The 12,410-nt window shown below is 49.6% G+C and overlaps 1 protein-coding gene across 4 annotated transcripts in view; it reads left to right on the plus strand.

Moving 5' to 3' along the window:
- The window catches only part of ASCC1 (activating signal cointegrator 1 complex subunit 1), a 130,720-nt gene that overhangs the window by 15,819 nt on the left and 102,491 nt on the right, over window positions 1–12,410 (plus strand). For all 4 annotated transcript variants that reach the window (XM_054503425.2, XM_063670506.1, XM_063670505.1 and 1 more), the window contains exon 5: window positions 3,295–3,473. In XM_054503425.2, the coding sequence (XP_054359400.1) occupies window positions 3,295–3,473 (179 nt within the window). The remainder of the gene's footprint in view (window positions 1–3,294; window positions 3,474–12,410) is intronic.

Genomic DNA, 12,410 nt, shown 5'->3' on the forward strand with positions numbered 1-12,410 from the left:
CCTTGGCCTCCCAAAGTGCTGGTATTACAGGTATGAGCCACTGTGCCCAGCCCTAATTTTTTCTGATCATAAAATTAATACATGCTTTCAAAAAAGAGAAAGCTTGCAGAAATTATATAAAAGGTGTACATGGAAGTCTCTTATAATATGAACCCCAAACATAATTGCTATTAATACTTATTATATGTTCCCCATTTTTTCTATCTGTGTAGTAAGTTATATAATATTTTTTATTGCAGTAAAAGTATAACGTGGTGTAAATGTAGAGACCCTAGCCATTTTAATATACTAGAGTCATTCCAGAACTTATCCAGAAAAGGGTAGACAGGCTATAAAGACTCCATTTTAACTTAGCACAAATGTTGCAGTGTGAAAAACTAGTGTGTCAGGCTGGCTTGGTGGCTTATGCCTGTAATCCCAACACTTCGGGAGGCCTAGGTGGAAGGATCACTTGAGCCCAGGTGTTCAAGGTCAGCCCGGGCACCATGGCAAAACCCCATCTCTACAAAAAAATACAAAAATTGGGTGAGTGTGGTGGCACGTGCTTGTAGTCTCAGCTACTTGGGAGGTTGAGGTGGGAGGATCTTTTTATCTGGGAAAGTCGAGGCTACAGTGAGCCATGATCGCGTGAGTGCACTCCAGCCTGGGTGACAGAGCGAGACTCTGTCTCAAAACAAACAAACAAAAAAACAAAAAACAAAGAAGAGAAAATAAAAACTAGGCAGGCGTGTTAGCTCATGCCGGGGTGGGCAGATCATGAGGTCAGGAGATCGAGACCATCCTGGCTAACACGGTGAAACCCCGTCTCTACTAAAAATACAAAAAAATTAGCCGGCCGGGCGCGGTAGCTCACGCCTGTAGTCCCAGCACTTTGGGAGGCCGAGGAGGGCGCATCACAAAGTCAGGAGTTTGAGACCAGCCTGACCAACATGGTGAAACCCTGTCTCTGTTAAAAATACAAAAATTAGCAGGGCATGGTGGTACACACCTGTTATCCCAGCAGGAGAATTGCTTGAACCCGGGAGGCGGAGGTTGCAGTGAGCCGAGATCATGCCACCGCAGTCCAGCCTGGGTGACAGAGAGAGACTCTGTCTCAAAAAAAAAAAGAAAAAAATTAGCCGGGTGTGATGGCACACACCCGTAATCCCAGCTAGTCGGGAGGCTGAGGCAGGAGAATTGTTTGAACCTGGGAGATGGATGTTGCAGTGAGCCGAGATCGTGCCGCTGCACTCCAGCTTGGGCGACAGAGCAAGACTCCATCTCAAAAAATAAAAATACAAAATTAGCTGGGTGTGGTGGCTTACGCCTGTAATCCTAGCATTTTGGGAGGCCAAGTCAGGTGGATCACAAGGTCAAGATTTTGAGACCAGCCTGACCAACATGATGAAACCCTGTCTCTACTAAGAATACACAAATTAGCCAGGTGTGGTGGCGCAGACCTGTAATCCCAGCTACTCGGGAGGCTGAGGCAGGAGAATCGCTTGAACCTGGGAGGCGGAGGTTGCAGTGAACCGAGATTGTGCCACTGCACTGCAGCCTGGGTGACAGAGCAAGACTGTCTCGAAAATAAAATAAAATAAATAAACTGGCTTATTGATCTTGTAGAGAAGTAAAGTATATGGAAAAACCAAATGTATTGGTTAGAGTAAATTGAATTGTGATGTGAAGTCAAGTCTGCAGTTGCATTCGTGTGATATTTGCTGTCATTTACCCATTTCTTTTGTGTCTCCTAAATTAGAGAAATCAGAGAAGGAAATGATCTAGTAGCTTTTAATCCTCTAGACAAGGATCTGGTCTTGTCTGTTTTGAAATCTCAAGTAATGGAACATCAGAAGCTTCCCCACCTCCAACCCCTGTAGAGACAGAGTTTCAGTAAATTGCCTAGGCTGTCTGGAACTCCTGGCCTCAGGCAATCCTCTTGCCTTGGCCTTTGCCACAAAGTGCTGGGATTACAGGCATGAGCATGCCTTGCCTTCTTTCTTTTCTTTCCTTCCTTTCTTTCCCTTCCTTTTCCTTCCTTTCCCTTCCCTTCCCTTCCCTCCCCTCCCCTCCCCTCCCCTCCCCTCCCCTCCCCTCCCCTCCCTTCCCCTCCCCTCCCTTCCCCTCCCCTCCCCTCCCCTCCCTTCCCTTCCCCTCCCCTCCCTTCCCTTCCCCTCCCCTCCCTTCTCACCCCTTCCGTCCCTTCCCCCTCCCCTCCCCTCTCCTTTCCCCCTCCTCCCCTCTTCCCCCCTTCCCTTCCCCATTCCCCCCCCTTCCCTTCCTCCCTCCCCCTCCCCTTCCCTTCCCTTTTTCTTTCTCTGTTTTTACTTATTTTGGGTATTCCTAAGGGTAGAATTTCTGGGTTATATGGTAAGTCTATGTTCAACTTTATTTATTTATTTTTTTTGAGACAGAGTCTAGCTCTGTTGCCCATGCCGGAGTGCAGTGGCGTGATCTCAGTTCACTGGAACCTCCACCTTGCTGGTTCAAGCCATTGTTGTGCCTCAGCCTCCCAAGTAGCTGGGATTACAGGCATGTGACACCACACCCAGCTAATTTTTGTATTTTTAGTAGAGAAGGGGTTTTGCCATATTGGCCAGGCTGGTCTTGAACTCCTGACCTCAAGTGATCTGCCCACCTCAGCCTCCCAAAGTGTTGGGATTACAGGCGTGAGCCACTGTGCTCAGCTATGTTCAGCTTTTTAAGGAATTACCAAACTTTTTCATAGTGACTACACCATTTTACATTCCTACCAGCAAGGGTTTGCTTTGTAGTATTTGAATTCATTTTTCTACTTTATAAGCTGTCTTAAGGATATTCTTTTTTTTTTTTTTTTTTTTTGAGACGGAGTCTCGCTCTGTCGCCCAGGCTGGAGTGCAGTAGCGCGATCTTGGCTCACTGCAACCTTCACCTACTGGGTTCACTCCATCTGTGCCTCAGCCTTCCGAGTAGCTGGGACTACAGGTGCCTGCCACCAGGCTGGCTAATTTTTTGTATTTTTAGTAGAGACGGGGTTTCACCATGTTAGCTGGGATGTTCTCAATCTCCTGACCTTGTGATCCACCTGTGTCGGGCAAAGTGCTGGGATTACAAGAATGAGCCACCATGCCTGGCCAAGGATATTCTATTTTTAAGCCTCATTCTGCTTATATTGAATTAATTAGCAGTTTTCTTACATTTGTTATTGTCCCCTGTTTAGATTCATATACGCATTCAGAACTGCTTTAGCTCCTCAGAGGTGACAGTATCAAGAGGTCCCGTTTTATAAGCATTTGGGGGTCCTTGAGCAGTTTACCCTTTCTTCTTTGTTTACAGTAATCACTGGCCAGCATCGAAATGGTGTAATTTCAGCCCGAACACGGATTGATGTTCTTTTGGACACTTTTAGAAGAAAGCAGCCCTTCACTCACTTCCTTGCCTTTTTCCTCAATGAAGTTGAGGTTCAGGAAGGATTCCTGAGATTCCAGGAGGAAGTACTGGCGAAGTGCTCCATGGTAAGTGCAAACAAAACAAGAAGGTTAAAAAAAAAGTTAAATATAGAAAGAATGCAAAAATGGTTCATAAATCAAACAGTAAGGAGTTACAAACTTCTTCCGCCACCAAAAAATATAACTATTTCTTATGGCTTTTTATATTGAACTGAAAAAAAAAAGTGTATGGACATGTCAGCTCATAAGTTTCTATATGTTACAGAAATGTCTTTAAAAAATTTTAACACATATTGGGCCAGGCGCAGTGGCTCACGCCTGTAATCTCAGCATTTTGGGAGGCCGAGGTAGGCAGATCACTTGAGGTCAGGCGTTTGAGACCAGCCTGGCCAACATGGTGACACCCCGTCTCTACTAAAAATACAAAAAAAATTAGCTGGGTGTGGTGGCGTGTGCCTGTAATCCCAGCTACTTGGGAGGCTGAGGCAGGAGAATTGCTTGAACCTGGGAGATGGGGGTTGCAGTGAGCCAAGAACGTGCCACTGCACTCCAGCCTGGGAGACAGAGTGAGATGCTGTCTCAAAAAAAAAAAAAAAAAAAAAGATTTAAGACACAAAAGGCTCATCCTAATAGACATACTATTCTGCATCTTTTGGGTGGTAATGTTAATGAGATGCCATTATCTGTAGATCTTCTAACTTTGGGCGGTCATGGCTCATTTGGGATTAGTAACTAAAAGACAAATTTGCATGTAGAATTGCCATACTTAGATAACAGTGAAATGCTTGTGACCAGGATAATAGCAGATAATCCAGATTAGAAAACAAGTTTTAAACTCATTTTGGATATCAGTTAGTTGATTTTATTTTATTTTATTTTTTTTTTTTTTTTTTTTTTTTTAAGAGTTACAATCAGTTTTATTCAGAAGTCTTACTGAGGATTATAACCTGGGAGATTTTCCTAGAGAGTGTCTGTCATACTACTCCAATGCAGCATTTCAGTTCAGTTTTTATACAAGCAGTAAAAATACAGTGTAAAAAAAATTGCAGTAAAGCTTGAGTGCAAGAGTACCTTTGGTTCCAGTTTGCAGGGGCATAACCTTGCAACACTTTGGCAGGCTTTGTCTTATGTGTCAGAAAAGGCAAAGACCAAGGTCATTTAACTTTTAAGGAGTGTAGTATCTCAGGCAAGAGACTGGGGAGCTATGTGCTGTATCCTGTTTATCATCTTTAAGGCATTCTTTGGAGAGCTGCATTTTTAACAGAGTCAGGGCGACTGCAAAATTATGCTGGCAAGCAAACATGGCTTCTTATGTTTGCTATTCTGTTTCACAAAAGCCAAGATCTACTGCCCGTGGGCATATTTTAACATGAAATGTTTATTAACTATATCTTTTTTTTTTTTTTTTTTTTTTTTTAAATTTATGAAGTATTTATTGATCGTTCTTGGGTGTTTCTCGGAGAGGGGGATATGGGAGGGTCATAGGATAATAGTGGAGAGAAGGTCAGGAGATAAACACATGAACAAAGGTCTCTGGTTTTCCTAGGCAGAGGTCCCTGCGGCCTTCTGCAGTGTTTGTGCCCCTGGGTACTTGAGATTAGGGAGTGGTGATGACTCTTAAAGGGCATGCTGCCTTCAAGCATCTGTTTAACAAAGCACATCTTGCACCGCCCTTAATCCATTTAACCCTAAGTTGACACAGCATATGTTTCAGAGAGCATGGGGCTGGGGGAAAGGCCATAGATCAACAGCACCCCAAGGCAGAAGAATTTCTCCTAGTCAGAACAAAATGGAGTCTCCTATGCCCACCCCATTCTACACAGACACAGCAACAATCTGATCTCTCCTTCCTTTCCCCACACTTCCTCCCCTTCTCTTCAACAAAACCGCCATCGTCCTCATGGCCCGCTCCCGATGGTCGCTGTCTCTTTGGAGCTGTTGGGTACACCTCCCAGACAGGGCAGCCAGGCAGAGGCGCTCCTCACGTCCCAGACAGGGCGGCCGGGCAGAGGCGCTCCTCGCTTCCCAGACGGGGCCGCCCGGGCAGAGGCGCTCCTCTCCTCCCAGACGGGGCGGCCGGGCAGAGGCTCTCCTCACATCCCAGACGATGGGCAGCCGGGTAGAGGCGCTCCTCACATCCCAGACGGGGCGGCCGGGCAGAGGCGCTCCTCACTTCCCCGACGGGGCCGCCCGGGCAGAGGCGCTCCTCGCTTCCCAGAAGGGGCCGCCCGGGCAGAGGCGCTCCTCGCTTCCCAGACGGGGCTGCCCGGGCAGAGGTGCTCCTCACTTCCCAGACGGGGCCGCCCGGGCAGAGGCGCTCCTCACTTCCTCCCAGACCGGGTGGCAGCCGGGCAGAGGTGCTCCTCACCTCCCAGACGGGGCGGCTGGGCAGAGGCGCTCCTCACCTCCCAGAGGGGGCGGCCGGGCAGAGGCGCTCCTCACTTCCCAGACGGTGTGGCGGCTGGGCAGAGGCGCTCCTCCCTTCCCAGATGGGGCAGCCAGGCGGAGGCGCTCCCCACTTCCTCCCAGACGGGGTGGCGGCCAGGCAGAGGCGCTCCTCACTTCCCAGAGGGGGCGGCCGGGCAGAGGTGCTCCTCACTTCCTCCCAGACGGGGTGGCAGCCGGGCAGAGGCACTCCTCACCTCCCAGACGGGGCAGCCGGGCAGAGGTGTTCCTCATCTCCCAGACGGGGCGGCCGGGCAGAGGTGCTCCTCATCTCCCAGACGGGGCGGCCGGGCAGAGGTGCTCCTCATCTCCCAGACGGGGCAGCCGGGCAGAGGTGCTCCACACTTCCTCCCAGACGGGGTGACGGCCGGGCAGAGGCACTCCTCACCTCCCAGACGGGGCGGCCGGGCAGAGGCGCTCCTCACCTCCCAGACGGAGTGGTCAGGCAGAGGCGCTCCTCACTTCCCATATGGGGTGGCGGCCGGGCAGAGGCGCTCCTCACTTCCCAGATGGGGCAGCCGGGCAGAGGCGCTCCTCACTTCCTCCCAGACGGGGTGGCGGCCAGGCAGAGGCGCTCCTCACTTCCCAGACGGGGCGGCCGGGCAGAGGTGCTCCTCACTTCCTCCCAGACGGGGTGGCGGCCGGGCAGAGGTGCTCCTCACCTCCCAGATGGGGCGGCCAGGCAGAGGCGCTCCTCCCTTCCCAGACGGAGTGGCCAGGCAGAGGCGCTCCTCACCTCCCAGAGTGGGCGGCCGGGCAGAGGCGCTCCTCACTTCCCAGAGTGGGCGGCCGGGCAGAGGCGCTCCTCACTTCCCAGAGTGGGCGGCCGGGCAGAGGCGCTCCTCACTTCCTCCCAGACGGGGTGGCGGCCAGGCAGAGGCGCTCCTCACCTCCCAGACGGGGCGGCCGGGCAGAGGCACTCCTCACCTCCCAGAGTGGGCGGCCGGGCAGAGGCGCTCCTCACTTCCCATAGGGGGTGGCAGCCGGGCAGAGGCGCTCCTCACTTCCCAGATGGGGCAGCTGGGCAGAGATGCTCCTCACTTCCTCCCAGATGGGGTGGCGGCCAGGCAGAGGCGCTCCTCACCTCCCTGACGGGGCGGCCGGGCAGAGGCACTCCTCACCTCCCAGAGTGGGCGGCCGGGCAGAGGCGCTCCTCACTTCCCAGAGTGGGCGGCCGGGCAGAGGCGCTCATCACTTCCCATAGGGGGTGGCAGCCGGGCAGAGGCGCTCCTCACTTCCCAGATGGGGCAGCTGGGCAGAGGTGCTCCTCACTTCCTCCCAGACGGGGTGGTGGCCAGGCAGAGGCGCTCCTCACCTCCCAGGCGGGGCGGCCGGGCAGAGGCGCTCCTCACCTCCCAGAAGGGGTGGCTGGGCAGAGGCGCTCCTCACTTCCCACATGGGGTGGCAGCCGGGCAGAGGCGCTCCTCACTTCCCAGACGGGGTGGCGGCCAGGCAGAGGCGCTCCTCACTTCCCAGATGGGGCAACCGGGCAGAGGCGCTCCTCACTTCCTCCCAGACGGGGTGGCGGCCAGGCAGAGGCGCTCCTCACTTCCCAGATGGGGCAACCGGGCAGAGGCGCTCCTCACTTCCTCCCAGACGGGGTGGCGGCCAGGCAGAGGCGCTCCTCACTTCCCAGACGGGGCGGCCGGGCAGAGGCGCTCCTCACTTCCCAGACGGGGCGGCCGGGCAGAGGCGCTCCTCACTTCCTCCCAGACGGGGTGGCGGCCGGGCAGAGGCGCTCCTCACCTCCCAGACGGGGCGGCCGGGCAGAGGTGCTCCTCATCTCCCAGACGGGGCAGCCGGGCAGAGGCGCTCCTCACTTCCTCCCAGACGGGGTGGCAGCCGGGCAGAGGCGCTCCTCACCTCCCAGACGATGGGCGGCCGGGCAGAGGCGCTCCTCACTTCCCAGATAGGGCGGCCGGGCAGAGGGGCTCCTCATATCCCAGACGATGGGCGGCCAGGCAGAGACGCTCCTCACTTCCTAGACGGGGTGGCGGCGGGGCAGAGGCTGTAATCTTAGCACTTTAAGAGGCCAAGGCAGGAGGCTGGTAGGTGGAGGTTGCAGCGAGCCGAGATCACACCACTGCACTCCAGCCTGAGCACCATTGAGCGTTGAGTTAGCGAGACTCCGTCTGCAATCCCAGCACCTCGGGAGGCTGAGGCGGGCAGATCACTAGAGGCCAGGAGCTGGAGACCAGCCCGGTCAACACGGCGAAACCCCGTCTCCACCAAAAATACAAAAACCATTCAGGCGTGGCGGCGCGCGCCTGCAATCCCAGGCACTCGGCAGGCCGAGGCAGGAGAATCACAGGAGCCCGAGGCAGGGAGGTTGCAGCGAGCCGAGATCACGGCAGTACAGTCCAGCTTCGATAACAGAGGGAGACCGAAAAAAGGGGAGAGGGAGAGGGAGAGGGAGAGGGAGAGGGAGAGGGAGAGGGAGAGGGAGAGGGAGAGGGAGAGAGTTAGTTGATTTTAAAAAATGTATATTGATTCAAAAAAGTATGAAAGCAATATGTTTATTATAGAAAATTTAGAAAATACAGAAAAGATTAATTAAAAAAAATCCATAATTCCACTACTGAGAGATGCTGTTACATCATTACTATATATGTGTGTGTATCAATGTGTCTGTACACTCACATACTTTTTTTTTTTGAGACAGCGTTTCACTCTTGTTGCCCAGGCTAGAGTGCAATGGCTCGATCTTGGCTCACCGCAACCTCCGCATCCCGGGTTCGAGCAATTCTCCTGCCTCAGCCTCCCGAGTAGCTGGGATTACAGGCATGCGCCACCATACCTGGCTAATTTTGTATTTTCAGTAGAGACGGGGTTTCTCCATGTTGGTCAGGCTGGTCGGTCTCGAACTCCCGACCTCAGGTGATCTGCCCTCCTTGGCCTCCCAAAGTGCTGGGATTACAGGCGTGAGTCACGACGCCCGGCCCACTCATATACATTTTAAAAATAAAATTTAGGCTGGGAGTGGTGACTCAGGCCTGTAATCCCAGCACTTTGGTAGGCCGAGGCGAGCAGATCACCTGAGGTCAAGAGTTCGAGACCAACCAGCCTGACCAACATGGAGAAACCCCGTCTCTACTGAAAATACAAAATTAGTTCGGCATGGTGGCACATGCCTGTAATCCCAGCTACTTGGGAGGCTGAGGCAGGAGAATCGCTTGTACCTGGGAGGTGGAGGTTGCAGTGAGCCAAGATTGCACCATTGCACACCAGCCTGGGGAAGAAGAGTAAACATCTGTTTCCAAAAAAAATAAAATAAAATAAAATAAAATAAAATTTAGCTTGTATATAATCTTATATTCTAGTTTCTTTGAAAGCATAATCGTTCTACCATGAACATTGTTTTGTCATTGAAGAAAGACCTAAATCTTAGCTGGCATGTTGGCTCATGCCTCTAATCGCAACACTTTGTGGAGGGCTGAGGCGGGCAGATTGCTTGAGCTCAGGGGTTTGAGACCAACTTGGGTAACATAGCAGCAAAACCCTGTCTCTACAAAAAATACAAAAATTATCCAGGCATGATGGTGTGTGCTTGCAGTCACAGTCACTTGGGAGCTGAGGTGGGAGAATGGCTTGAGCCTAGGAGGTGGAGGTGTCAGTGAACTGAGATTGTATTATTGCACTCCAGCCTGGGCAATGGAGCCAGACCCTGTCTCAAAAAAAAACAAAAAAACAAACAAAAAAAAAACCACAGCAAAAAACACACAAAACCTAGAAAACCCACAAAACCTACTTCGTGAGAACAAGTAGGAAATTATAGCAGTGATGACTAAAATAACATAATCTGGGCCGGGCGCGGTGGCTCACACCCGTAATACTAGCACTTTGGGAGGCTGAGGTGGGTTGATCACCTGAGGTCAGGAGTTTGAGACCAGCCTGACCAACATGGAGAAACCCCGTCTCTACTAAAAATACAAAATTATCCGGGCCTGGTGGCGCATACCTGTAATCTAGCTACCCGAGAGGCTGAGGCAGGAGAATTGCTTGAACCTAGGAGGCAGAGGTTGTGGTGAGCTGAGATCGCACCTTTGCCCTCCAGCCTGGGCAACAAGAGCGAAACTCATCTCAAAAACAAAAAACAAACAAAAACAAAACAAAACAAAAATCTGATTTCATTAACTGTTCAGGTGATTTGGTTTTGTAATGGCTACTTACTGTTCTATTATATGGATATGTAATTATTTAACTTTTTAAATTTCTATTTTGTTATGAGTGTGCTGAATACATTTTTCTGCACTAGTGGGTTATTTTACTTAAGTTCCTGGAAGTGAAAAAACAGTATATGTGGATATGTGAATTTTTTGACATGTATAGACATCCAGATTACCTTCAGGAAATCTTATAGCACTTAGTTTTTAAAGAAAACTAGAGTTTTCTTTAGGTTTCCTTTCCCACTTTTGCCAGTACTGGATGTTATCATTCTTTTAAGGTTTTTTTTTTTTTTTTTTTGTATTTCAGTTGACAAAAAATACTGTCTCATTGCTTTACTGTTTATTTATTCAATTATTTGTGAGATAAAGCATTTTCCTTTACTTAACTCTGTTTATTCATGTCTTGGCCCATTTTTCTTTGGGAGTGTTCTTTTTAAAAATTTATTTGTAGGAGCATCGTATATATTAAGAAAATCAGGCCAGGTGCAGTGACTCATGCCTGTAATCCCAGCACTTTGAGAGGCCGAGGCGGGCAGATTACGAAGTCGGGAGATCAAGACCATCCTGGCTAACATGGTGAAACCCCGTCTCTAGATTGAGACCATCCTGGCTAACATGGTGAAACCCCGTCTCTACTAAAAATACAAAAAAAAAAAAAGTAGCCGGGCATGGTGGCGGGCGCCTGTAGCCCCAGCTACTCGCGAGGCTGAGGCAGGAGAGTGACGTGAACCCGGGAGGTGGAGCTTGCAGTGAGCAGAGATGGCGCCACTGCACTTCAACCTGGGTGACAGTGCTGTCTCAAAAAAAAAAAAAAAAAAGATCTGTATTATGTCATAATTTACATTTAGCTTTTTAGTTAATTTAGAATTTGTTTGATATTCAGTAAGAGGTAAGACTGTAACATTTTAATCCCGTATTTAACCAATTATCCTCTGAAGAATGAAATTTTTTCAATTTTATCTTCAAAATTATTATAATTAAAATGGACTTTTTTGGGGTATACATGTCTATGAATTCTAAAACATGTTTAGATTTCTGTAACTACCACAACAATTAGGATACCGAACAGTTCCACCCCAGAAACTCCCTCATGCTCTCCCTTTATAGTCACCTCTTCCTCACCCACAACCCCTGGCAATCACTGAGCTCTTCTTCACCGTAGTTTTATCATGTGTGTGTGGTGTGTATGTGTGTGTGTGTGTTTTGTTTATTATTTGTAGTTTTGTCTTTTCGAGAATGTCATATAGATGGAATCATACAGTAGGTAACTGGCTTCTTTCACTCAACATAGTGCTTTTGAGATTCATCCAAGTTGTGTATGTCTCAGGAGTTTGTTCCTTGCTATTTCTGGGTAATATTCCTGCTACAATTTGTTTCTCCATTCACCCATTGGAGGACACTTGGGTTTTTGCAGTTTTTGGCAATTATGATTAGAACTGCTGTAAACATTTGTGTATGGGTTTTTGTGTGAACACAAGTTTTCATTTCTTTACAGTAAAATACCCAGGAATGGGGTTGCTGTGATGTATGGTAGGTGTATATTTAACTTTATAAAACACTGCCAAACCGTTTTTCAGAATGCATGTACTGTTTTGCATCCCCAACAGCAATTTATGAGAATTCCAGTTGTTCTCCATCCTCACTAGCATTTGATATTATCACTATTTGTTATTTTTGCTATTCTAATAGCTGTGTAGTGACATCTTATTGTGGTTTTGATTTACATTTCTTTAATGACTAATGATGTTGAACATTTTTTCATGTGCTTTTTTTGCCATCCTTGTATTATCTTTGGTGAGGTGTCTGTTCATGTCTTTTGCCTGTTTTACAATTGGGTTGTTTGGTGGGGGGCAGTGCCCCATGCCTGTAATCCCAGCACTTTGGGAGATGGAGGTGGGTGGATCACTTGAGGCCAGTAGTTTGAGACAAGCCTTGCCAACAGGGCGAAATCCCATCTCTACTAAAAATACAAAAATTAGCCAGGCATGGTGGCGTGTATCTGTAATCCCAGCTACTCAGGAGGCTGAGGCATGAGACTCACTGGAACCCAGGAGATGGAGGTTGCAGTGAGCCAAGATGGTGCCACTGCACTCCAGCATGGGTGACAGAGTGAGACTGTCTCAACAAACAACAACAATTGGGTTGTTCTCTTTTCTTTCTTTTTTTTTTTTTAATTTATTTTTTTGAGACGAAGTCTCGCCCTGTCACTCAGGCTGGAGTTCTATGGCCCGATCTTGGCTCACTGCAACCTTCGCCTCCTGGCTTCAAGCGATTCTTCTGGCACAGCCTCCCGAGTAGCTGGGATTACAGGAATGCATCACCATGCCCGGCTAATTTTTTGTTTCTTTAGTAGAGACGGGGTTTCACCATATTGGCCAGGCCGGTCTTGAAC

This window comes from Pongo pygmaeus, chromosome 8, assembly GCF_028885625.2.
Source record: "Pongo pygmaeus isolate AG05252 chromosome 8, NHGRI_mPonPyg2-v2.0_pri, whole genome shotgun sequence".
Lineage (NCBI taxonomy): Eukaryota > Metazoa > Chordata > Mammalia > Primates > Hominidae > Pongo > Pongo pygmaeus.